General features: G+C 59.9%; 1 protein-coding gene, 3 non-coding genes and 1 pseudogene across 4 annotated transcripts; 1 reads left to right on the top strand and 4 right to left on the bottom strand.

The window, feature by feature from the left end:
• Nucleotides 1-60: 60 nt before the first annotated feature.
• Nucleotides 61-17488, bottom strand: LOC126476793 (uncharacterized). The gene is made up of 2 exons (XM_050103573.1): nucleotides 15473-17488; nucleotides 61-780 (listed from the first exon to the last, which is right to left on the bottom strand). The coding sequence occupies exons 1-2, from the start codon at nucleotides 17486-17488 to the stop codon at nucleotides 61-63; spliced, it is 2736 nt and encodes a 911-aa protein (XP_049959530.1).
• LOC126423190 (U2 spliceosomal RNA) lies at nucleotides 6165-6363 on the top strand. The gene has a single exon (XR_007576129.1). It is a non-coding gene; the product is annotated as a U2 spliceosomal RNA (small nuclear RNA).
• On the bottom strand, nucleotides 12539-12619 carry LOC126423998 (U2 spliceosomal RNA; annotated as a pseudogene).
• LOC126421029 (U2 spliceosomal RNA) lies at nucleotides 13383-13582 on the bottom strand. The gene has a single exon (XR_007576114.1). It is a non-coding gene; the product is annotated as a U2 spliceosomal RNA (small nuclear RNA).
• Nucleotides 17489-26247: 8759 nt separating the features above from the next.
• Nucleotides 26248-26446, bottom strand: LOC126423655 (U2 spliceosomal RNA). Its single transcript, XR_007576155.1, has one exon. It is a non-coding gene; the product is annotated as a U2 spliceosomal RNA (small nuclear RNA).
• Nucleotides 26447-27026: the final 580 nt, after the last annotated feature.

Raw genomic sequence — 27026 nt, 5'->3', positions numbered from 1 at the left:
AGTTCTCCGACGACTGCAGTCTCGAAGGTCTCGCAGCCTGACGTCAGAGCATGCCACAGTCTAGGGGGACACATACTGGCGGTGGCCAGTAATGTGTTCCACGTAAATGTCGCGGGACCACTTGATGGTGTCAGACACCATCAGCCGCCGCATCAGTTGGCAGTAGCGGCTAGCGATGCCTAGGTGCCGAAGCACTGCATCGTTCTGGCGGTCCCACGCCCCCAGACTGCCGACAACCAGGGCGTCGACAGTGACGGAATAGCCGCGAGCGGCTAATCCGCGCGCAACGTCGGCGTACTTTATCCTCTTCAGTTGCCGAGCGTTGTCGAGCGCAATCCGCCTGTTCTCGAAGGGGATTGTCACATCGACGATGGTTACAGTCTTCGCGACCTCGTCAGTTATTACGAGGTCCGGACGCAGCCCACTGCTGTCCCCTATGACGGCTTGGTTGATCCTGATGTCAGGAACAGCAGTGTTTCCTCTTCTTGGCCGCCCTGCGACTGCTGTCGCGAGGCGGTTGAGGACCGCGTTGTGGCGATACTGCAGGGCTGCTGAGTGCACCATGCACGCGTTAATTACGTGCGGGAGCGTCTCGTTGTTGTGGCCACAGCGTCGGCAGGCTTTGTTGTTGTTGGCCCGCCCATCAAAGCGGCGACAACCGTTCAGAGGCACGACTCCGAGCCTGGCGCGATGGATAAAGCGCCAGTCTGCGAAGCGGGTGTATTTGCCTCCCGCTATGAAGTGGTTGGACGCTGTGGACTCCCTGGTGCACTCGAACACCTTCCCCTGGTCCGGTTTCCTGAGTAGAATGTGGCGCAGGCGCTGCCTGAGACACTCGCGGAGCGTCCGCGAGAGAAGACGTTTGGCGCCCCCTCCCACCCGGACATGCTCGACGCCAGTGTTGGCGGTGCGTCCCACGCTGTCATCATCGTGCTGCGGTCCATCGCCGCCATCTTCGAGGTGTCGTGTAGTCCCAGGCGCCGTCCCCTCCGTGGCCGGCTGCGTCACCCCTCCGATGCCGCCGTGTTCCGCGTCGTCAGCGATGGCGGGTCGGCCGCCGACCTCCACCTGCAACTCGGAAAGCAGTTCACTCCAGCGCCAGGTGACGCCACGCGGCGCTAGGCGCCTTGTGGCGTTCCTGACGCGCGTCCACAGTGACTGGATGTCACCTCCGTCGCGTGCGAGGTCACCCTCAGTGCTGCCGCTAAGGTAGGTGGCCAAGTCGGAACGACTCGGCTCCCTCCCCAGTCGGCGGCGCGCGGCCGTAGTTAGAGTGGCCCAGGCGATGTCGCGGACGGTGGCGTCGTCGCAGTGCAGCATGCGGAAGCCATGGACGATGGTGGAGATGTCCGCAGCGTCCGCGAGCGGCGTCAGGCCGCATCCTCCCTCTCCCAGCGCGAGGTACAGCTGTTCGGTGGACGCACGCTGTGGGAGGAACAGCCATGATTTGACAGCCGCTTTCACTGCCTTGTCGAGTGCAGATAGCGGCCCCTTGCGTACCGCTCCGCCCCGCATGACAAAGTCAAGCCTAGGGAGGAGAAAGACACGCACAGCGTCAATCTTCTGCCAGGGAGCCAGCAGGGAAGCGTCCAGGTGCTGCAAGTCGCGTCGAATTGCCGCGATCGCATCCGTTGGCGTCTGCGTGACTTTGTACCCGGTGGGAACGCCAAGATGGAGGTAGGCGTCACCCGCACCGAGCACGGCTGGTTCTCCCCCTTGCAGGGCGAATACCGAGCCTAGCGTCTGCCGACGGCGGATGTGAAGCGTGGCACACTTCGACGGCTTGAAGGTAAGCCCGGCCCACGTCGCCGCCTCACCCACAACATTGAGGAGCGTCTGCATCGCCTCCGAATCCCGCGCCAGAAGCACGATATCGTCCGCATACGCCAGTGCACTCACACTGACGCCGCTAAGCGGAATACCACACTCATTTCTGAGTGAGGTTGCGGCGCGAAGTACCGGCTCGAGCGCGAGATTAAAGACGATGGGCGACAGTGGACAGCCCTGCTTGACCCCTGCCTGGATCTCTATCTCCTCCGTTAGTCCGTCAGATGTACGGACGCGGGTGGAGCAACCATCGTACATGTCGGCAATTAGATGGTGCAATTGCTCTGGTAGTCCCATCCTGCTCAGTACTCCAAGGAGGTGAGCGTGAGGCACTGAACCGAAAGCATTCGCCAGATCAAGCCATGCAAAGCATGCTTGGCCTCCCCTGCGCCTTGCATCATCAATTGCCGTTTGCACAATGAAGTTGTGCTCGTAGCAGCCTTCAAACGTGCGGAAGCCCTTCTGTTCTGGGGAGAGCAGGTTCAACCGCTCCGCCCAGAGAGAAGTGCGGTCCGCAACGATTGCAGCAAAGAGCTTAGAGATGGTAGAGCTCAATGCTAAAGGCCGCCAGTTTGTCACGTCCGAGACGTCCCCTTTCTTGTGGATGAGGACGGTAGTGGATATTTTCCACTGCACCGGAGTCTTCCGCTCATTCCAGCAGCGCGAGAAGATCTTAGCTAGCACATGGCAGCCAGGATCCTCACGTCGCAAGTCCGAGTAGGTGACTCCGTCTGCCCCAGGAGCAGTATTGCTCGCCTTCTGGAGCCGCTGTTGCACCTCTGAAGGTGTGATCGGCAGCAGGACCTCCTCGCTGACATCAGGAGGCGTGGTGGCGGCAAAGTCCGGGACAGCAGCTGGTGCATCTGAAACAGAGAAGTCAGATTTAGCATATACTTTCTTGAAGTGCTCCGTGAGCACGTTGCCATCGATTTGGCAGTACGGCGACGTCTCGCCAAGGACGCGCTGCATCGCCTTGCGCCGGTCCGCGCGGTACAGCTTCTGAATCTCAGACGCTGCATTCGCGTCGTACCGACGCTCGGCGGCCGCCGCGCGCCGTGCGCCACGTCCACCGCGCCGCCCACCGCGGCCGCGTGTAGGGGCAGGGGGAGGGGGATTGGCAGCAGCGTCGGCGCGGCCCTGGCCGCGGTGCGCTGCTGCTGGTGGCCCATCCTGTCGACCTCCGGCTGCCTGGCGTTGTGGCTTCGTCTCGGCGATCTCGGAGATGAAGTCCTCAGCACAAGAAAGGGGACGTCTCGGACGTGACAAACTGGCGGCCTTTAGCATTGAGCTCTACCATCTCTAAGCTCTTTGCTGCAATCGTTGCGGACCGCACTTCTCTCTGGGCGGAGCGGTTGAACCTGCTCTCCCCAGAACAGAAGGGCTTCCGCACGTTTGAAGGCTGCTACGAGCACAACTTCATTGTGCAGACGGCAATTGATGATGCAAGGCGCAGGGGAGGCCAAGCATGCTTTGCTTGGCTTGATCTGGCGAATGCTTTTGGCTCAGTGCCTCACGCTCACCTCCTTGGAGTACTGAGCAGGATGGGACTACCAGAGCAATTGCACCATCTAATTGCCGACATGTACGATGGTTGTTCCACCCGCGTCCGTACATCTGACGGACTAACGGAGGAGATAGAGATCCAGGCGGGGGTCAAGCAGGGCTGTCCACTGTCGCCCATCGTCTTTAATCTCGCGCTCGAGCCGGTACTTCGCGCCGCAACCTCGCTCAGAAATGAGTGTGGTATTCCGCTTAGCGGCGTCAGTGTGAGTGCACTGGCGTATGCGGACGATATCGTGCTTCTGGCGCGGGATTCAGAGGCGATGCAGACGCTCCTCAATGTTGTGGGTGAGGCGGCGACGTGGGCCGGGCTTACCTTCAAGCCGTCGAAGTGTGCCACGCTTCACATCCGCCGTCGGCAGACACTAGGCTCGGTATTCGCCCTGCAAGGGGGAGAACCAGCCGTGCTCGGTGCGGGTGACGCCTACCTCCATCTTGGCGTTCCCACCGGGTACAAAGTCTCGCAGACGCCAACGGATGCGATCGCGGCAATTCGACGCGACTTGCAGCACCTGGACGCTTCCCTGCTGGCCCCCTGGCAGAAGATTGACGCTGTGCGTGTCTTTCTCCTCCCTAGGCTTGACTTTGTCATGCGGGGCGGAGCGGTACGCAAGGGGCCGCTATCTGCACTCGACAAGCAGTGAAAGCGGCTGTCAAATCATGGCTGTTCCTCCCACAGCGTGCGTCCACCGAACAGCTGTACCTCGCGCTGGGAGAGGGAGGATGCGGCCTGACGCCGCTCGCGGACGCTGCGGACATCTCCACCATCGTCCATGGCTTCCGCATGCTGCACTGCGACGACGCCACCGTCCGCGACATCGCCTGGGCCACACTAACTACGGCCGCGCGCCGCCGACTGGGGAGGGAGCCGAGTCGTTCCGACTTGGCCACCTACCTTAGCGGCAGCACTGAGGGTGACCTCGCACGCGACGGAGGTGACATCCAGTCACTGTGGACGCGCGTCAGGAACGCCACAAGGCGCCTAGCGCCGCGTGGCGTCACCTGGCGCTGGAGTGAGCTGCTTTCTGAGTTGCAGGTGGAGGTCGGCGGCCGACCCGCCATCGCTGACGACGCGGAACACGGCGGCATCGGAGGGGTGACGCAGCCGGCCACGGAGGGGACGGCGCCTGGGACTACACGACACCTCGAAGATGGCGGCGATGGACCGCAGCACGATGATGACAGCGTGGGACGCACCGCCATCACTGGCGTCGAGCATGTCCGGGTGGGAGGGGGCGCCAAACGTCTTCTCTCGCGGACGCTCCGCGAGTGTCTGAGGCAGCGCCTGCGCCACATTCTACTCAGGAAACTGGACCAGGGGAAGGTGTTTGAGTGCACCAGGGAGTCCACAGCGTCCAACCACTTCATAGCGGGAGGCAAATACACCCGCTTCGCAGACTGGCGCTTTATCCATCGCGCCAGGCTCGGAGTCGTGCCTCTGAACGGTTGTCGCCGCTTTGATGGGCGGGCCAACAACAACAAAGCCTGCCGACGCTGTGGCCACAACAACGAGACGCTCCCGCACGTAATTAACGCGTGCATGGTGCACTCAGCAGCCCTGCAGTATCGCCACAACGCGGTCCTCAACCGCCTCGCGACAGCAGTCGCAGGGCGGCCAAGAAGAGGAAACACTGCTGTTCCTGACATCAGGATCAACCAAGCCGTCATAGGGGACAGCAGTGGGCTGCGTCCGGACCTCGTAATAACTGACGAGGTCGCGAAGACTGTAACCATCGTTGATGTGACAATCCCCTTCGAGAACAGGCGGATTGCGCTCGACAACGCTCGGCAACTGAAGAGGATAAAGTACGCCGACGTTGCGCGCGGATTAGCCGCTCGCGGCTATTCCGTCACTGTCGACGCCCTGGTTGTCGGCAGTCTGGGGGCGTGGGACCGCCAGAACGATGCAGTGCTTCGGCACCTAGGCATCGCTAGCCGCTACTGCCAACTGATGCGGCGGCTGATGGTGTCTGACACCATCAAGTGGTCCCGCGACATTTACGTGGAACACATTACTGGCCACCGCCAGTATGTGTCCCCCTAGACTGTGGCATGCTCTGACGTCAGGCTGCGAGACCTTCGAGACTGCAGTCGTCGGAGAACTTCGAGGTCGGTGCCTTCGTGACGTCGGCGTCGAGATTCTCCTCCACGACGCGGGACCGCGGCGCTACACCATCTTCGCGCCGCACTGCAGCAGTGCCGAGTCAGTAGCGGTGCGTGCGGTGCTGCCTGGTGCCCCTCCCTCCGTGGTGTCCGCCGAATATGGCCCCCACCTCGGTAGGCGCGGTGCTGGGCGGCGCCGAACGTGTGCCTACTGCCCGGCAGTCTCCAGCCAGCGTGGGAAGCAACGCCCTCCTGCCACGACACCCCGGTGACGTCTGCCGCAAGGCGGACAGAGGGGAGAAGTCCGGCTGTGTGTGACCCGCCTGCGTGCGTGGCACACCAGCCGCTGGCAGCCGTGCATGTGCAGTGTGCTGTCAGGGCATGGAGAAGAATGCAATAAATAAAATAGACCCTAAAACTAGGTCCAAACTTTCCCCAGTGTGAATTATCTAAGGCCGCGCCTATCGCGGAATTAACCTTAAGGTAATATACTTAAGCATCCGCACCTAGTGCGGTCTTCCAATATCTAAGTAGTGGGCTTAACCCACGAATTAGAATAAGATTCAACTATTTAAGTGCGGTTAGAACCGTTTACTATATATTTTATCTTAAAATTTTCATTAAATTTGTAATACTCGATTTATATAGAGTCATGAATATTCTTTCTTAAATTTATACTTCTTAAAACTGTAACTAAGAATTATCTCGGAAAATAAAAATCTGTTCTTATCAGCTTAATATCTGATACGTCCTGCATCGCAGGACCAGAATATTAAACTCATTTTTGGCTCATGACGGAGTGCTAGGGGCTTGCTCCACCTCTGTCGCGGGTTGGCCCGGCATTGCAGTACCGCCGGGATCGGCCCACCTAAAATTAATTAAAACATAGCCTGAAATGGGTTAACATTCTGCAGTTATCAGATATTCCGCTGGTAGCAAAACTTGTTGTAGTTGTCGATTTGCCCAGTAGTTAGCTGCGTACACACCACGATTTCTTGTAATTAATTTAACATTATCTTACGAAGTTTATTTATTTATAATAAGAACAGATTTTTATTTTCCGAGATAATTCTTAGTTACAGTTTTAAGAAGTATAAATTTAAGAAAAAATATATTCATGACTCTATACAATGCGAGTTTTACAAATTTGTTAAGTTTAGATAAAATAAAATTTAGAAAAACGGTTCTAACCGCACTTAAGTAATTGAACCTTATTCTAACTCGTGGGTTAAGCCCACTACTTAAATATTGGAGGGCCGCGTTAGGCGCGGATGCTTAAGTATATTACCTTAAGATTAATCCCGCGGTAGGCGCGGCCTTAGATAATTTCAGAACGGGGAAGGTTGGAGCTAGTTTAGGGACTATTTTGTTTATTACATTCTTCTCCATGCCCTGACAGCACACTGCACATGCACGGCTGCCAGCGGCTGGTGTGCCACGCACGCAGGCGGGTCACACACAGCCGGACTTCTCCCCTCTGTCCGCCTTGCGGCAGACGTCACCGGGGTGTCGTGGCAGGAGGGCGTTGCTTCCCACGCTGGCTGGAGACTGCCGGGCAGTAGGCACACGTTTGGCGCCGCCTAGCACCGCGCCAACCGAGGTGGGGGCCATATTCGGCGGACACCACGGAGGGAGGGGCACCAGGCAGCACCGCACGCACCGCTACTGACTCGGCACTGCTGCAGTGCGGCGCGAAGATGGTGTAGCGCCGCAGGTCCCGCGTCGTGGAGGAGAATCTCGACGCCGACGTCACGAAGGCACCGACCTCGAAGTTCTCCGACGACTGCAGTCTCGAGGGTCTCGCAGCCTGACGTCAGAGCATGCCACAGTCTAGGGGGACACATACTGGCGGTGGCCAGTAATGTGTTCCACGTAAATGTCGCGGGACCACTTGATGGTGTCAGACACCATCAGCCGCCGCATCAGTTGGCAGTAGCGGCTAGCGATGCCTAGGTGCCGAAGCACTGCATCGTTCTGGCGGTCCCACGCCCCCAGACTGCCAACAACCAGGGCGTCGACAGTGACGGAATAGCCGCGAGCGGCTAATCCGCGCGCAACGTCGGCGTACTTTATCCTCTTCAGTTGCCGAGCGTTGTCGAGCGCAATCCGCCTATTCTCGAAGGGGATTGTCACATCGACGATGGTCACAGTCTTAGCGGCCTCGTCAGTTATTACGAGGTCCGGACGCAGCCCACTGCTGTCCCCTATGACGGCTTGGTTGATCCTGATGTCAGGAACAGCAGCGTTTCCTCTCCTTGGCCGCCCAGCGACTGCTGTCGCGAGGCGGTTGAGGACCGCGTTGTGGCGATACTGCAGGGCTGCTGAGTGCACCATGCACGCGTTGATCACGTGCGGGAGCGTCTCGTTGTTGTGGCCACAGCGTCGGCAGGCTTTGTTGTTGTTTGCCCGCCCATCAAAGCGGCGACAACCGTTCAGAGGCACGACTCCGAGCCTGGCGCGATGGATAAAGCGCCAGTCTGCGAAGCGGGTGTATTTGCCTCCCGCTATGAAGTGGTTGGACGCTGTGGACTCCCTGGTACACTCGAACACCTTCCCCTGGTCAGGTTTCCTGAGTAGGAGGTTGCGCAGGCGCTGCCTCAGACACTCGCGGAGCGTCCGCGAGAGAAGACGTTTGGCGCCCCCTCCCACCCGGACATGCTCGACGCCAGTGTTGACGGTGCGTCCCACGCTGTCATCATCGTGTTGCGGTCCATCGCCGCCATCATCGAGGTGTCGTGTAGTCCCAGGCGCCGCCCCCTCCGTGGCCGGCTGCGTCACCCCTCCGATGCCGCCGTGTTCCGCGTCGTCAGCGATGGCGGGTTGGCCGCCGACCTCCACCTGCAACTCAGAAAGCAGCTCACTCCAGCGCCAGGTGACGCCACGCGGCGCTAGGCGCCTTGTGGCGTTCCTGACGCGCGTCCACAGTGACTGGATGTCACCTCCGTCACGTGCGAGGTCACCCTCAGTGCTGCCGCTAAGGTAGGTGGCCAAGTCGGAACGACTCGGCTCCCTCCCCAGTCGGCGGCGCGCGGCCGTAGTTAGTGTGGCCCAGGCGATGTCGCGGACGGTGGCGTCGTCGCAGTGCAGCATGCGGAAGCCGTGGACGATCGTCGAGATGTCCGCAGCGTCCGCGAGCGGCGTCAGGCCGCATCCTCCCTCTCCCAGCGCGAGGTACAGCTGTTCGGTGGACGCACGCTGTGGGAGGAACAGCCATGATTTGACAGCCGCTTTCACTGCCTTGTCGAGTGCAGACAGCGGCCCCTTGCGTACCGCTCCGCCCCGCATGACAAAGTCAAGCCTAGGGAGGAGAAAGACACGCACAGCGTCAATCTTCTGCCAGGGAGCCAGCAGGGAAGCGTCCAGGTGCTGCAAGTCGCGTCGAATTGCCGCGATCGCATCCGTTGGCGTCTGCGTGACTTTGTACCCGGTGGGAACGCCAAGATGGAGGTAGGCGTCACCCGCACCGAGCACGGCTGGTTCTCCCCCTTGCAGGGCGAATACCGAGCCTAGTGTCTGCCGACGGCGGATGTGAAGCGTGGCACACTTCGACGGCTTGAAGGTAAGCCCGGCCCACGTTGCCGCCTCGCCCACAACATTGAGGAGCGTCTGCATCGCCTCTGAATCCCGCGCCAGAAGCACGATATCGTCCGCATACGCCAGTGCACTCACACTGACGCCGCTAAGCGGAATACCACACTCATTTCTGAGTGAGGTTGCGGCGCGAAGTACCGGCTCGAGCGCGAGATTAAAGACGATGGGCGACAGTGGACAGCCCTGCTTGACCCCTGCCTGGATCTCTATCTCCTCCGTTAGTCCGTCAGATGTACGGACGCGGGTGGAGCAACCATCGTACATGTCGGCAATTAGATGGTGCAATTGCTCTGGTAGTCCCATCCTGCTCAGTACTCCAAGGAGGTGAGCGTGAGGCACTGAACCGAAAGCATTCGCCAGATCAAGCCAAGCAAAGCATGCTTGGCCTCCCCTGCGCCTTGCATCGTCAATTGCCGTCTGCACAATGAAGTTGTGCTCGTAGCAGCCTTCAAACGTGCGGAAGCCCTTCTGTTCTGGGGAGAGCAGGTTCAACCGCTCTGCCCAGAGAGAAGTGCGGTCCGCAACGATTGCAGCAAAGAGCTTAGAGATGGTAGAGCTCAATGCTAAAGGCCGCCAGTTTGTCACGTCCGAGACGTCCCCTTTCTTGTGGATGAGGACGGTAGTGGATATTTTCCACTGCACCGGAGTCTTCCGCTCATTCCAGCAGCGCGAGAAGATCTTAGCTAGCACGTGGCAGCCAGGATCCTCACGTCGCAGGTCCGAGTAGGTGACTCCGTCTGCCCCAGGAGCAGTATTGCTCGCCTTCTGGAGCCGCTGTTGCACCTCTGAAGGTGTGATCGGCAGCAGGACCTCCTCGCTGACATCAGGAGGCGTGGTGGCGGCAAAGTCCGGGACAGCAGCTGGTGCATCTGTAACGGAAAAGTCGGATTTAGAGTATATTACCTTAAAGTGCTCCGTGAGCACGTTGCCATCGATTTGGCAGTACGGCGACGTCTCGCCAAGGACGCGCTGCATCGCCTTGCGCCGGTCCGCGCGGTACAGCTTCTGAATCTCAGACGCTGCATTCGCGTCGTACCGACGCTCGGCGGCCGCCGCGCGCCGTGCGCCACGTCCACCGCGGCCGCGTGTAGGGGCAGGGGGAGGGGGATTGGCAGCAGCGTCGGCGCGGCCCTGGCCGCGGTGCGCTGCTGCTGGTGGCCCATCCTGTCGACCTCCGGCTGCCTGGCGTTGTGGCTTCGTCTCGGCGATCTCGGAGATGAAGTCCTCGACGGCCGCGACGAATGCGTCCCACGGTTGGTTGTGGACGCTCTCCAGGGCCGCCAGCCAGCGCCGCTGCCTCTCCGTTAGCCGAGCGTCGGCCGGGGGAGGGGGGGGCGGAGCTGCCTCAGTTGCGCCCTGTTCGGTGGGTACAGGGGGGCCTGTCAGGTCTGGTGTAGGACGGGAGCCTTGCGGCGGGAGGTTGGGACTGGGCCGGGTGTTACGGCGTCGGCGTCTCCTCTTCTTGCTGCCAGTTCTCGGGGACGCAGCTGCAGTCCCTCCGTTCACGTCGCGCCGCTCCGTCGTCTGCGTCGGTGGTGGTGCCGTGCTGCCATCTGGCGTGGGCCGCTCAGTGCTGCTATCGATCGCCGCGCTGGTGACAGGTGGCGCAGCGGTAGCAGCAGGGGCCGGTGTAGCTTGCGCCGGCCTGGCGCTCGGGTCGGGCGCACCGCGGCTGGTGTTCGCCGCGCCGCCAACAGATGGCCCGGCGGTCGCCAGCCGCCCGCCGCCGGCGCGAGAAACACGGGGTGTAGCTCGCGCCGGCTGACCGGACGCGCCGGCTCGCCCCGGGCCGCTGTTACGCGGACTGGGTGCCCGACGATCGCTACCAGATGGCGCAGTGGTCGTAGGGGTGGCCGGTGTAGCCCGCGCCGGCCGGGCGTCTCGAGGTGTAGCTCGCGAAGGCCTGGCGCTCGGGCCCAGCGCACGGCGGCTGTTGTTCGCCGCGCCGCCAACAGATGGCCCAGCGGTCGCCCGCGCCCTGCCGCCGGCGCGAGATACACGAGGTGTAGCTCGCGCCGGCCGCCCAGGCGCGTTGGCTCGCGTCGGGCCACTGTTACGCGGACTGGGCGGTATGATGCGCCGTCGGTCCGGGGGCGGTGGTCTGCGTCCTGCAGCACGGCGTCTGTCCCTCCGTGGGGTGACTACGTGCCACTCATGATCTGCAACAGGAGCTTTTGGGTTAATAGCACTCCCTGCCTGAGCGGAGACGGAGTGACGGGCGTCACTCGACGTAACCGCCGGCAGGGCAGAGGGAACGCGGCGCGTGTACGTCTGCGACCGCACAAGCACCACACCACCCGGTGCATCCGCCGGGCGCGCGGCCTTTGGTGCGTCAACCGGCGGCGCGGCTGCGCCGTGAATGACAACACCAACGGTCGCGGCGAGCGAGGCAGCCCGCCTGCCACTGTTCGCCCGCACCGCAGAGCCACCTGTTGGCGGCGTAGCGAATGCGGGCGGCAGTCCCAGGCCGGTACCCACGCTCCCGACAGATGGCGGGCGGGAGGCGCCTGCGGCAGCCGCACGACGTGGCCAGCGTACGCCACTGGGTGCAATGGCCGGCGCGGGCGGCGGCGAGCCGCGACCCATGCCGGACACAGCGCCTCTGGCCGGAGCGACGCGTTCGGCGGCAGGCGTCGGCAGCGTGCTGCCTCCACCTCCCGAACTTGCGCTCGGCACTCGTGGCGACGCGGTTGACGTCGCGGAGCGTGTCGGCAGGGGGATGCCAGACCTCCTCGGCGTGCGCACACAGAGTACACACGACGCGGGGGTGGCAACCACCGCCGTCCTGGGCGTCGCAGACGCCTGCACACTCACACAGGGTGAGGGCAAGGCAGCCTGTGAGCCCACCACGCTGCTGCGGGTCAGGACCGCCGCGTAAGTTAATCCTAAGTCCAGCCGGTCTGTCCTACTAGCTTCGGGGACCGGACTGGGCTGTGGCCATAGCCCCTCTCTATTATCTAAGGCTAGGCGGCCTATGGTACTAGCTTCCCGAGCCGCTTTCGCCTGTGGCTTGCGCCCAGCACTAACTAAGGACGAAGGGCCTGTCCTACTAGCTTCGGGGGCCCTCGCCTGTGACCTCCCGCCGGCTGACCTCTCTGGGTGCCCCAGAGAGCCAGACACGGCATCGTGTCCCATACTCACTATCCCCCGACTGGCAGCGCCGGGGGTTGCGGAATCTGCATTGCAGAGCCGCTGGTGTAGCCGCAGCGTCTTCAGCCGCGGGTCGCGTCGGCCGCAAAACTGACACTCGAAAACGGGAACCGTTTCCGGGTCGTGCAGCCTCCTGTAGTGGCGGAGAAGGGCCGAGTGGTCCTTGTACTCCCCAAAAGTTGGTCTCCCGGCAGCCTTGGTGACGAAGCAGATCCGGCAGCGGAAGACCTCCGCCGGCAGCGTCACCACAAGCTCCATTGTTCAGGTCGCGGACCTGAAACAGGAGAATAAAAGCGACCGCTTCCCGGTGCAGAAATCAGCCCATATCAGCCCATATTAAGCTGATAAGAACAGATACTACACTTTGATCTTAGCCAAAAGGCCGAGACTGATCTTAGCCAAAAGGCCGAGAAGCGATAAGGAAAAAGCGCAGTCGAAGGGCCTAAATGCTTGCAGCGTGTGCGCTCCACATGTGGGAGTGACACACGGTGGTACGGGCCGATATGGCAACAGGCGACCGTCGAAAACATCGCAAAAGCAAGTGCCGGAAGGAAGGACAATTCGCGAGAGCACTCGTCAACAGCCCAGTACTACCCTCCATGGCGAACAGTAAACTGCGACTCCCATTTGAACGCCGCCGGCTGCCAGGGCAGTGGAGAAGCCGTGAGGCCGCCCCACAGCAGCGCCAGGCCGGCGCGAGCTACACCGGCGCGAGCTACACCTAGCCGAGTGCTTACATCGTCCACCGCCTACTGCATACGTGTGTACACACGTATTCTGCGTGCGTGCGGCGGCGACGACGACGTTCGCGAGGAGCTAAGGATATAACTCCAAAAAATGTAATTAAAATTATCTGTGGCCAGACCATATGTGACGCCAACGAGGCATCCGAAGGCACCCTTCTGTGCCCACATAAATAACCAGCCTAGTGTAATGCGGCTGCAAGAGCGGTCCAGCTAACCGCAAAAAAAAAAAAAAAAAAAAAAAAAAATAAATAAATTACGTAAGATAATGTTAAATTAATTACAAGAAATCGTGGTGTGTAAGCAGCTAACTACTGGGCAAATCGACAACTACAACAAGTTTTGCTACCAGCGGAATATCTGATCACTGCAGAATATTAACCCATTTCAGGCTGTGTTTTAATTAATTTTAAGTGGGCCGATCCCGGCGGTACTGCAATGCCGGGCCAACCCGCGACAGAGGTGGAGCAAGCCCCTAGCACTCCGTCATGAGCCAAAAATGAGTTTAATATTCTGGTCCTGCGATGCAGGACGTATCAGATATTAAGCTGATAAGAACAGATACTACACTTTTTTTTTTTTTTTACAAGGTCAGATAGAAAAGGGGCACAAACCTCCTGGAGAAAGACCACATCAAACGCACCAAGGCGGAGAAAGTCCTTTAGAGATCGAAGTTTGACCGGGTTGGAGATGGAGTTGATATTGATCGTTAGAAGGGAGAGGGCTCCCGGCGGACGGTCAAAGGCAGGCATGGGAGAGCAACACAGAGGAGACAACGGCAGATAGGGTCACGGCCGTACTGAAGCAGGTGTGGAAATATCCACACCAGAACCCAGCGATATCACCCCGGACGTGAGAAACAAATACGAAGCAGCTCATGTGGGGAAAGCCCCACTCAATCACGCATGTCATCGCCCTCGTCGTCAGCCCAGTTCAGGCCTCCCCCATCGGCAGGATAGTCTGAGCCAGGCGGCGCAGACGCGTCGGACACAGTAGGATGTGAAAGGGTACGAGTACGCTGCATTGGCTGGTCGCTACCCTGGTCATGTTTTCGTTTTGCAGGGATCGCTCCACGATCTCGCGAGGAACTGATAAGAGCCTCTAGTTGCCGAGCAGTTTGCCGCATACCGCCCGAGCGGTCAGCGGAAACAGAGCGGGAAACTGAGGAGGCCTGAGAGTCAGCCTCACTGCCGCTCTCAGGGGGACGTAAACCGTCCGCCTCCTCCGCCGGCTGGTCCGGGTTCACCGTCTTGCGCCGATGACGACGGCGGGGGGACTTAGCGTCATCTGCCGGGAGGGGCGGGGTAGGAAGAACGACCTCCATCTGTTCGACAGCGACCACATCACTCGCCATAGCAGGCACATCAGACGCCGCCGGCGGTACCGCCACAACGGGCGTCTGGTCGGGACGGGTCCGTCAACCGGTGCACTGGGTGCCGGTTGCACTGCTTCTGGCGGGGGCGACACGTCAGTTCGCTCAGCGGGACGGTGGGCAGCGCCCGCCACTACCTCGCTGAGGAGAGGCACAAGGTTGGTACCAGCAGTGCGTTCCCGCGGCAGTTGCACAGGACGCCGGCGCGGGCAGTCCACGCGGAGATGCTCCGTCGATTGACAAAGGGAGCAAGTCTGCGGTTGCCCAATATAGGTGATCTGGGCCCTGGTACTCGCACTCTGCACATGCACGGCTGCCAGCGGCTGGTGTGCCACGCACGCAGGCGGGTCACGCACAGCCGGACTTCTCCCCTCTGTCCGCCTTGCGGCAGACGTCACCGGGGTGTCGTGGCAGGAGGGCGTTGCTTCCCACGCTGGCTGGAGACTGCCGGGCAGTAGGCACACGTTCGGCGCCGCCTAGCACCGCGCCTACCGAGGTGGGGGCCATATTCGGCGGACACCACGGAGGGAGGGGCACCAGGCAGCACCGCACGCACCGCTACTGACTCGGCACTGCTGCAGTGCGGCGCGAAGATGGTGTAGCGCCGCGGTCCCGCGTCGTGGAGGAGAATCTCGACGCCGACGTCACGAAGGCACCGACCTCGAAGTTCTCCGAGCGCAATCCGCCTATTTTCAAAGGGGATCGTCACATCGACGATGGTCACAGACTTCGCGGCCTCGTCGGTTATTACGAGGTCCGGACGCAGCCCACTGCTGTCCCCTATGACGGTTTGGTTGATCCTGATGTCAGGAACAGCAGTGTTTCCTCTCCTTGGCCGCCCAGCGACTGCTGTCGCGAGGCGGTTGAGGACCGCGTTGTGGCGATACTGCAGGGCTGCTGAGTGCACCATGCACGCGTTAATCACGTGCGGGAGCGTCTCGTTGTTGTGGCCACAGCGTCGGCAGGCTTTGTTGTTGTTTGCCCGCCCATCAAAGCGGCGACAACCGTTCAGAGGCACGACTCCGAGCCTGGCGCGATGGATAAAGCGCCAGTCTGCGAAGCGGGTGTATTTGCCTCCCGCTATGAAGTGGTTTGACGCTGTGGATTCCCTGGTGCACTCAAAGACCTTCCCCTGGTCCGGTTTCCTGAGTAGGATGTGGCGCAGGCGCTGCCTCAGACACTCGCGGAGCGTCCGCGAGAGAAGACGTTTGGCGCCCCCTCCCACCCGGACATGCTCGACGCCAGTGTTGGCGGTGCGTCCCACGCTGTCATCATCGTGCTGCGGTCCATCGCCGCCATCTTCGAGGTGTCGTGTAGTCCCAGGCGCCGTCCCCTCCGTGGCCGGCTGCGTCACCCCTCCGATGCCGCCGTGTTCCGCGTCGTCAGCGATGGCGGGTCGGCCGCCGACCTCCACCTGCAACTCGGAAAGCAGTTCACTCCAGCGCCAGGTGACGCCACGCGGCGCTAGGCGCCTTGTGGCGTTCCTGACGCGCGTCCACAGTGACTGGATGTCACCTCCGTCACGTGCGAGGTCACCCTCAGTGCTGCCGCTAAGGTAGGTGGCCAAGTCGGAACGACTCGGCTCCCTCCCCAGTCGGCGGCGCGCGGCCGTAGTTAGTGTGGCCCAGGCGATGTCTCGGACGGTGGCGTCGTCGCAGTGCAGCATGCGGAAGCCGTGGACGATCGTCGAGATGTCCGCAGCGTCCGCGAGCGGCGTCAGGCCGCATCCTCCCTCTCCCAACGCGAGGTACAGCTGTTCGGTGGACGCACGCTGTGGGAGGAACAGCCAAGATTTGACAGCCGCTTTCACTGCCTTGTCGAGTGCAGATAGCGGCCCCTTGCGTGCCGCTCCGCCCCGCATGACAAAGTCAAGCCTAGGGAGGAGAAAGACACGCACAGCGTCAATCTTCTGCCAGGGAGCCAGCAGGGAAGCGTCCAGGTGCTGCAAGTCGCGTCGAATTGCCGCGATCGCATCCGTTGGCGTCTGCGAGACTTTGTACCCGGTGGGAACGCCAAGATGGAGGTAGGCGTCACCCGCACCGAGCACGGCTGGTTCTCCCCCTTGCAGGGCGAATACCGAGCCTAGTGTCTGCCGACGGCGGATGTGAAGCGTGGCACACTTCGACGGCTTGAAGGTAAGCCCGGCCCACGTCGCCGCCTCACCCACAACATTGAGGAGCGTCTGCATCGCCTCCGAATCCCGCGCCAGAAGCACGATATCGTCCGCATACGCCAGTGCACTCACACTGACGCAGCTAAGCGGAATACCACACTCATTTCTGAGCGAGGTTGCGGCGCGAAGTACCGGCTCGAGCGCGAGATTAAAGACGATGGGCGACAGTGGACAGCCCTGCTTGACCCCCGCCTGGATCTCTATCTCCTCCGTTAGTCCGTCAGATGTACGGACGCGGGTGGAACAACCATCGTACATGTCGGCAATTAGATGGTGCAATTGCTCTGGTAGTCCCATCCTGCTCAGTACTCCAAGGAGGTGAGCGTGAGGCACTGAGCCAAAAGCATTCGCCAGATCAAGCCAAGCAAAGCATGCTTGGCCTCCCCTGCGCCTTGCATCATCAATTGCCGCCTGCACAATGAAGTTGTGCTCGTAGCAGCCTTCAAACGTGCGGAAGCCCTTCTGTTCTGGGGAGAGCAGGTTCAACCGCTCCGCCCAGAGAGAAGTGCGGTCCGCAACGATTGCAGCAAAGAGCTTAGAGATGGTAGAGCTCAATGCTAAAGGCCGCCAGTTTGTCACGTCCGAGACGTCCCCTTTCTTGTGGATGAGGACGGTAGTGGATATTTTCCACTGCACCGGAGTCTTCCGCTCTTTCCAGCAGCGCGAGAAGATCTTAGCTAGCACCTGGCAGCCAGGATCCTCACGTCGCAAGTCCGAGTAGGTGACTCCGTCTGCCCCAGGAGCAGTATTGCTCGCCTTCTGGAGCCGCTGTTGCACCTCTGAAGGTGTGATCGGCAGCAGGACCTCCTCGCTGACATCAGGAGGCGTGGTGGCGGCAAAGTCCGGGACAGCAGCTGGTGCATCTGAAAGAGAGAAGTCAGATTTGCCATAGATCTTTTTAAAGTGCTCCGTGAGCACGCTGCCATCGATTTGGCAGTACGGTGACGTCTCACCAAGGACGCGCTGCATCGCCTTGCGCCGGTCCGCGCGGTACAGCTTCTGAATCTCAGACGCTGCATTCGCGTCGTACCGACGCTCGGCGGCCGCCGCGCGCCGTGCGCCACGTCCACCGCGCCGCCCACCGCGGCCGCGTGTAGGGGCAGGGGGAGGGGGATTGGCAGCAGCGTCGGCGCGGCCCTGGCCGCGGTGCGCTGCTGCTGGTGGCCCATCCTGTCGACCTCCGGCTGCCTGGCGTTGTGGCTTCGTCTCGGCGATCTCGGCGATGAAATCCTCGACGGCCGCGACGAATGCGTCCCACGGTTGGTTGTGGACGCTCTCCAGGGCCGCCAGCCAGCGCCGCTGCCTCTCCGTTAGCCGAGCGTCGGCCGGGGGTGGGGGGGGGGCGGAGCTGCCTCAGTTGCGCCCTGTTCGGAGGGTACAGGGTGGCCTGTCAGGTCTGGTGTAGGACGGGAGCCTTGCGGCGGGAGGTTGGGACTGGGCCGGGTGTTACGGCGTCGGCGTCTCCTCTTCTTGCTGCCAGTTCTCGGAGACGCAGCTGCAGTCCCTCCGTTCACGTCGCGCCGCTCCGTCGTCTGCGTCGGTGGTGGTGCCGTGCTGCCATCTGGCGTGGGCCGCTCAGTGCTGCTTTCGATCGCCGCGCTGGTGACAGGTGGCGCAGCGGTAGCAGCAGGGGCCGGTGTAGCTTGCGCCGGCCTGGCGCTCGGGTCGGGCGCACCGCGGCTGGTGTTCGCCGCGCCGCCAACAGATGGCCCGGCGGTCGCCAGCGGCCCGCCGCCGGCGCGAGAAACACGGGGTGTAGCTCGCGCCGGCTGACCGGACGCGTCGGCTCGCCCCGGGCCGCTGCTACGCGGCCTGGGTGCCCGACGATCGCTACCAGATGGCGCAGTGGTCGTAGGGGTGGCCGGTGTAGCCCGCGCCGGCCGGGCGTCTCGAGGTGTAGCTCGCGCCGGCCTGGCGCTCGGACCCAGCGCACCGCGGCTGTTGTTCGCCGCGCCGCCAACAGATGGCCCAGCGGTCGCCCGCGCCCTGCCGCCGGCGCGAGATACACGAGGTGTAGCTCGCGCCGGCCGCCCAGGCGCGTTGGCTCGCGCCGGGCCGCTGTTACGCGGACTGGGCGGTATGATGCGCCGTCGGTCCGGGGGCGGTGGTCTGCGTCCTGCAGCACGGCGTCTGTCCCTCCGTGGGGTGACTACGTGCCACTCGTTATCTGTAACAGGAGCTTTCTGATTAGTAGCACTCCCTGCCTGAGCGGAGACGGAGTGACGGGCGTCACTCGACGTAACCGCCGGCAGGGCAGAGGAAACGCGGCGCGTGTACGTCTGCGACCGCACAAGCACCACACCATCCGGTGCATCCGCCGGGCGCGCGGCCTTTGGTGGGTCAACCGGCGGCGCGGCTGCGCCGTGAATGACAACACCAACGGTCGCGGCGAGCGAGGCAGCCTGCCTGCCACTGCCCACCCGCACCGCAGAGCCACCTGTTGGCGGCGTAGCGAATGCGGGCGGCAGTCCCAGGCCGGTACCCACGCTCCCGACAGATGGCGGGCGGGAGGCGCCTGCGGCAGCCGCACGACGTGGCCAGCGTACGCCACTGGGCGCAATGGCCGGCGCGGGCGGCGGCGAGCCGCGGCCCATGCCGGACACAGCGCCTCTGGCCGGAGCGACGCGTTCGGCGGCAGGCGTCGGCAGCGTGCTGCCTTCACCTCCCGAACTTGCGCTCGGCACTCGTGGCGACGCGGTTGACGTCGCGGAGCGTGTCGGCAGGGGGATGCCAGACATCCTCGGCGTGCGTACACAAAGTACACACGACGCGGGGGTGGCAACCACCGCCGTCCTGGGCGTCGCAGACGCCTGCACACTCACACAGGGTGAGGGCAAGGCAGCCTGTGAGCCCACCACGCTGCTGCGGGTCAGGACCGCCGCGTAAGTTAATCCTAAGTCCAGCCGGTCTGTCCTACTAGCTTCGGGGACCGGACTGGGCTGTGGCCATAGCCCCTCTCTATTATCTAAGGCTAGGCGGCCTATGGTACTAACTTCCCGAGCCGCTTTCGCCTGTGGCTTTCGCCCAGCACTAACTAAGGACGAAGGGCCTGTCCTACTAGCTTCGGGGGCCCTCGCCTGTGACCTCCCGCCGGCTGACCTCTCTGGGTGCCCCAGAGAGCCAGACACGGCATCGTGTCCCATACTCACTCTCCCCCGACTGGCAGCGCCGGGGGTTGCGGAATCTGCATTGCAGAGCCGCTGGTGTAGCCGCAGCGTCTTCAGCCGCGGGTCGCGTCGGCCGCAAAACTGACACTCGAAAACGGGAACCGTTTCCGGGTCGTGCAGCCTCCTGTAGTGGCGGAGAAGGGCTGAGTGGTCCTTGTACTCCCCAAAAGTTGGCCTGCCTGCAGCCTTGGTGACGAAGCAGATCCGGCAGCGGAAGACCTCCGCCGGCAGCGTCACCACAAGCTCCATTGTTCAGGTCGCGGACCTGAAACAGGAGAATAAAAGCGACCGCTTCCCGGTGCAGAAATCAGCCCATATCAGCCCATATTAAGCAGGACGTATCAGATATTAAGCTGATAAGAACAGATACTACACTTTCTTTTTTTTTTTGTTTTTTTGTTTTTTTTTTTTTTTATTTTTGTTTTTCTTTTTTTTTGGGCCTCCTTCCTCCCCTACAGCCCTACCTTGTCCTCTCCAAAGTTGCCGCCATCCTAGAGTGTCGACGCAGCACGTACAGCAGGGTGCATTGAGTAGCAAGACTTGTTGCCAGGAACGAAATTAAAAACGAGGGGCATACTCTGCTATGCCGCAACGGGCGACGACACTTGACGCAGAAAGACACCTCGCTCTGCAGGTGTGAAGAAATAGTGATTTGAGAACTAAATGAAGAATGAAAGAAAGATAGAAATGAAAGGAAATTAAAAACAGGGACGGCAGCACACACAAGTGAAAATGAAACTGGCGAGATAATCCCATCGCCCAGAGAATTAACGAAGGAATAAGCTCCTAAGATTGATGGCGTGATTCCTAATTTTCCAATAAAGTTTTTTTTGCAATAATTGTTCCAATTGCGAATCTGAGGTGAGTCAAGTCAAAGATGGGTGCAAAGAACCAGGGGCAAGCCCAGGCAATGCCGGGACAAGGTGCCCTAGGCAACCTGGAACACCGTTTGACATCCATGGATCATTGCAACTTTCAAAAACCGGGCAAAAGTGGTCGTATAGTTTCGAGCAGATTCCGCCACGCGATGCTGGCTCCACAGGTAGTCCATGAAAGAGACAGCATCGGTGAGGGAAAGGTCGTAGATCGTGAAAATGGTGTGGCCCAAGAGCCACACCATTGCGTTACGTCTTGGTCGGGGTTGTGTTTGAAGATCAGGGGTAATGAACCAGTCTGTGGACACATTTGCTGGTGTCGTCCCACCTATCAGCGCTATGAGCACACGTGCAAGATCCCACACTTCTGTGACGTGGGGGCAGAGGAGGCGATGCTCCCTGGTGTCGACGTCACCACAGCGGCCGCAAGCAGCCGAGGGCCGTAGGCGGATTGCCGCCAGGCGATGGTTAGTGGGGATTAAATTGTTGACGACACGGTACCATAGCGCCGAAACTGCCGTGGGAAGGGCTGGGTTGTTAATATTAGCCCAAACTTGGTGCCAGATGACCGACGGTCGTCTGTCCTCTAATTTATGTGGCGTGGGCTGGCCTCGGAGTGCCTGGTAAAGGCGCTTCGACGTGCGTGCCTTGTCAGTGGCCACTGTGAGGACATAACTGCGGTGGAAGTAATAGTCTCTGACCGTCGTCAGCCGGAACGGAATATGCGTCAAACAGACCGGTGCACGCGCCGAGTGTGGACGATAACGGTCGAAGAGGACCGCTGTAGTCCCACCAGGGTCGGCGTCGCGCAAAGCGGCGACACGGTGAATCAGAAGGGCCGCACATTTCCGGGAAAAGTCAATGAGGCCGAGGCCGCCATCGACCTTCGGCAGCGTACAGGTCAGCGCATCAACCTTGAACAGCGCATGCCGCCACAAGAGCCAATATACTGCTTGTGAGATGGCTCGGCCGATCTGCTTTGGCAGCGTAAGGAGTTGGGCGACATACCATGCTCGTGAGAGGAGATAACCATTAATCAGCTGGATGCGTTGATGGAGGTCGAGCCGTCGATCAGCGTGGCTCACGCAAAGGCCCCTGATGCGTGTGAGAAGCCGCCGCCACGTGAGGGTTAACATACGCTGCGGACAGGCAGTCACCTCAAGACCCAATATACGCTGTTCCCCCACAACTCGGTACCAGGGGCGTTCGACGGTCAATGATCGTGGCCCTAGCGGAAGCAACACGGTCTTGTTGGGATTTAACTGAGCACCGGAGGCCCGTTCATAAACGTCGAGAACGCGGCGAACGGAATCGATGTCCCTGGCGTTAGCAACGAACACACCAACGTCATCGGCGTAGGCCGCACAGCGGAAGGTGACGCCTGGGAGAGCGACACCGTCGACCAACCGGCCTATGTCACGCAGCAAGGGGTCCAGCGCTAAGGCAAACAAATACATCGACAAGGGACACCCCTGTCGAACTGACCGTCTGATGGGAATGGGGCGCGACCGGCAACCGTTCACCACGATAGTGGAATTCGCCCCATCCAAGAAATGCCGGATGATGCGTATGAAGCGCTCCCCAAAACCCATCCGCGACATAACGCCCAGCAGGTAAGGGTGCGAGACCCTGTCAAAAGCACCGGCGAAGTCCAAGGAAAGAATGGCAGCCGGGGTGCGAGTGTCAGCGGTGAGGAAGACAACATCGCGGTACAGGGAAGCGGCGGTGAAGATGTTCCGACGCGAAACGCCACAGGATTGAGTGGGGCAAAGTACCTTAGTCATCGCCTGTTTGAGACGAGAGGCCACGCATCGTGCCACCAACTTATAGTCAGTGTTAAGGACAGTGATAGGACGCAGGTCTTGAGCTCGACAGTGACCAGTCACCTTTGGAATAAGGGCAATACGTCCAGATAAAAAGTCGGCGGGTAAGTCGCATCCAGCAAAAATCTCCTCGCACATTTTGCAGAAACGGTCGCCGAGCAGGTCCCAAAATTGTTGGTAGAACTCATAAGGGAGACCGTCGGGGCCAGGTGACTTGCGTCCCGGACAGGCACGGAGGACAGATGTGAGGTCAGCGAGTGTCAGGGGCTCGGTTAAAGAGCCGCGGTCATGACGATCCAAAGAAGTAGGCACCCCACTGACAAGTACACGTTGGGCGGCGACGTCGACCTCAACATCCTGGAAGAGGTGTGTGAAATGGTCCGTCAGGTGTTGGAGGACGTCACGGTTGTCCGTGATACGCGCACCATCGTCTGTCTTAAGGCGCAGAATGGTGTTCTTCTTGGCACGAGTTCGTTCAGAGGCAAGGTGATAAAGGGATGGCTCCTCGCCTTCAATCAGGGATGCAGAACGACACCGCACCACCATACCGTCGGCTTTCTCCCGAGAGAAGCGAAGGATTTGCGCTTTAATTTTGTTGAGGCGCATGCGGAGCTGATCGTACCTGTCAGCAGGAAGAGTCAGGGCGTCAGTGAGACACTGCTGATAGAAAGCCAACGTGCTACGTTTCCAGTGGGTGACGTCGCGACTATATTGCTGGATAACACGTCGCAGCCGGGGCTTCGCACAGCGGAGCCACCAAACCACCGTGGTAGGGTACCGGGAAGTGTCCACGAGACAATCCTGCCACGTTTTCGTGACAAGAGCACGAAGTTCGGGCAGGGACAGATGAAGGGTATTCATCTTCCAAGAGGTGCCACGAGGAACCGGGGCAGGACCCGCGATACGCAAGGAACACGAGTACGCACAGTGGTCACTAAAGGCCACGGGTATGACGTGGACGGCACAAAGGGCGGGAGTCAAATCAGCCGAGACATAAACACGATCAATACGGCTGGCTCCAGTGGGATAGATGTGGGTAAATTGCGTGTAGGCGGGATGGAAGTGGCGCCACGTGTCAGTAAGGTCAGCCGCCCGAAGGAGTGAAGCGAGCGCTTCACACCGCATAGGCGTCGGGACCTGGTCAACTTCGGCTACCACACAGTTGAAGTCTCCGCCAAAGACGATAGGGCGACGAGCTGCTAAGAAAGGGGGGAGATCAGACTGAAAAAGTGTTGTTCTGTCATGCCTGTGGTTAGCACCTGAAGGAGCATAGACATTTAGAAAAAGGACATCTTGAAGGATACATGCAAGAACGCGACCGTTGGGTAGCGTGGTAACGTGGGATGGAGTAAACTCTGATCGGTAGAGCAAAGCAGTACCCCGCCGGGCGTCAGGGTCGATGTTATACAGTGCCTCATAACCAGCAAGGTCAGATAGAAAAGGGGCACAAACCTCCTGGAGAAAGACCACATCAAACGCACCAAGGCGGAGAAAGTCCTTCAGAGATCGAAGTTTGACCGGGTTGGAGATGGAGTTGATATTGATCGTTAAAAGGGAGAGGGCTCCCGGCGGACGGTCAAAGGCAGGCATGGGAGAGCAACACAGAGTAGACAACGGCAGATAGGGTCACGGCCGTAGGGAAGCAGGTGTGGAAACATCCACACCAGAACCCAGCGATATCACCCCGGATGTGAGAAACAAATACCAAGCAGCTCATGTGGGGAAAGGCCCACTCAATCACGCATGTCATCGCCCTCGTCGTCAGCCCAGTTCAGGCCTCCCCCATCGGCAGGATAGTCTGAGCCAGGCGGCGCAGACGCGTCGGACACAGTAGGATGTGAAAGGGTACGAGTACGCTGCATTGGCAGGTCGCTACCCTGGTCATGTTTTCGTTTTGCAGGGATCGCTCCCCGATCTCGCGAGGAACTGATAAGAGCCTCTAGTTGCCGAGCAGTTTGCGCATACCGCCCGAGCGGTCAGCGGAAACAGAGCGGGAAACTGAGGAGGCCTGAGAGTCAGCCTCACTGCCGCTCTCGAGGGGATGTAATCCGTCCGCCTCCTCCGCCGGCTGGTCCGGGTTCGCCTTCTTGCGCCGATGACGACGGCGGGGGGACTTAGCGTCATCTGCCGGGAGGGGCGGGGTAGGAAGAACGACCTCCATCTGTTCTACAGCGACCACAGCACTCGCCATAGCAGGCACATCAGACGCCGCCGGCGGTACCGACACAACGGGCGTCTGGTCCGGGACGGGTCCGTCTACCGGTGCACTGGGTGCCGGTTGCACTGCTTCTGGCGGGGGCGACACGTCAGTTCGCTCAGCGGGACGGTGGGCAGCGCCCGCCACTACCTCGCTGAGGAGAGGCACAGGGTTGGTACCAGCAGTGCGTTCCCGCGGCAGTTGCACAGGACGCCGGCGCGGGCAGCCCACGCGGAGATGCTCCGTCGATTGACAAAGGGAGCAAGTCTGCGGTTGCCCAATATAGGTGACCTGGGCCCTGGTACTCGCAACATTTATATAAGACGGGATGTGCTGGCGGAGGTCCATGCGGACACTACGAACGCCGCTGTTGCCCTGGAAACGGTAGGCACTGCCCCACTTCTCATTCGTGATGCTGAGCACCGTGCCATACCGCGACAGGACACGGCCGATTACGTCATTGGGACACTCAGGGGGTACGTTAAATACCCGCACAGTCCGTATCCCAAAGCCAGATGGCACTATATGCACTGTTCCGACAGTTCCATCGAAGTAGCGGAACGGATGTTCGCCCGCGAGTGCCAGGCCATACTTTTCGTATTTCTCCTGGTCGAGAAATTTCACGAATAACGAGAATAAGACAAAATCCAGTTGAAAGGTGTCGACGTCATTTTCCGGTACTTTCAGATCACCAAATATCCATTCCTGTATTTCAAAGGCCGTAGGCCGTCTCGCTGCTCTGTCGAATACGCATTGAATACTGTTCGACCGGGTCGACATATTCACCGCAAAAATATCAACGCTGGAAAAACCAAGAACAAACGAAACGACCACGTAACGCGACTCGCGACCCGCTACAGAGCACAACGGACCGCTCCGAACGCGGGGTGCTTCTTAGCCAAAAGGCCGAGAAGCGATAAGGAAAAACCGCAGTCGAAGGGCCTAAATGCTTGCAGCGTGTGCGCTCCACATGTGGGAGTGACACACGGTGGTACGGGCCGATATGGCAACAGGCGACCGTCGAAAACATCGCAAAAGCAAGTGCCGGAAGGAAGGACAATTCGCGAGAGCACTCGTCAACAGCCCAGTACTACCCTCCATGGCGAACAGTAAACTGCGACTCCCATTTGAACGCCGCCGGCTGCCAGGGCAGTGGAGAAGCCGTGAGGCCGCCCCACAGCAGCGCCAGGCCGGCGCGAGCTACACCGGCGCGAGCTACACCTAGCCGAGTGCTTACATCGTCCACCGCCTACTGCATACGTGTGTACACACGTATTCTGCGTGCGTGCGGCGGCGACGACGACGACGACGTTCGCGAGGAGCTAAGGATATAACTCCAAAAAATGTAATTAAAATTATCTGTGGCCGGACCTTATGTGACGCCAACGAGGCATCCGAAGGCACCCTTCTGTGCCGATATAAATTACCAGCCAAGTGTAATGCGGCTGCAAGAGCGTTCCGGCTAACCGCAAAAAAAAAAAAAAAAAAATAAAATAAATAAATAAATAAATAAACTTCGTAAGATAATGTTAAATTAATTACAAGAAATCGTGGTGTGTAAGCAGCTAACTACTGGGCAAATCGACAACTACAACAAGTTTTGCTACCAGCGGAATATCTGATCACTACAGAATATTAACCCATTTCAGGCTGTGTTTCAATTAATTTTAGGTGGGCCGATCCCGGCGGTACTGCAATGCCGGGCCAACCCGCGACAGAGGTGGAGCAAGCCCCTAGCACTCCGTCATGAGCCAAAAATGAGTTTAATATTCTGGTCCTGTGATGCAGGACGTATCAGATATTAAGCTGATAAGAACAGATTTTTATTTTCCGAGATAATTCTTAGTTACAGTTTTAAGAAGTATAAATTTAAGAAAGAATATCCATGACTCTATACAATGCGAGTTTTACAAATTTAATGAAAATTTAAATTAAATATATAGTGGACGGTTCTAACCGCACTTAAGTAATTGAATCTTATTCTAAGTTGTGGGTTAAGCCCACTACTTAAATATTGAGAGAGGCCGCGTTAGGCGCGGTTACTTAAGTATGTCATCCTTAAGCATATTCCCGCGGTAGGCGCGGCCTTACTTATGTCAAACCAGGGGTACGTTGGACCTAATTTAGGAGCTATTTTATTTTATTCGATTCATCTCCATGCCCTGACAGCACACTGCACATGCACGGCTGCCAGCGGCTGGTGTGCCACGCACGCAGGCGGGTCACGCACAGCCGGACTTCTCCCCTCTGTCCGCCTTGCGGCAGACGTCACCGGGGTGTCGTGGCAGGAGGGCGTTGCTTCCCACGCTGGCTGGAGACTGCCGGGCAGTAGGCACACGTTCGGCGCCGCCTAGCACCGCGCCTACCGAGGTGGGGGCCATATTCGGCGGACACCACGGAGGGAGGGGCACCAAGCAGCACCGCACGCACCGCTACTGACTCGGC

The sequence above is a fragment of the Schistocerca serialis genome, chromosome 1, assembly GCF_023864345.2.
Source record: "Schistocerca serialis cubense isolate TAMUIC-IGC-003099 chromosome 1, iqSchSeri2.2, whole genome shotgun sequence".
Taxonomy (NCBI): domain Eukaryota; kingdom Metazoa; phylum Arthropoda; class Insecta; order Orthoptera; family Acrididae; genus Schistocerca; species Schistocerca serialis.
Note: the sequence above shows the minus strand (reverse complement) of the source record. Positions and strands in the feature narration are given on the sequence as shown.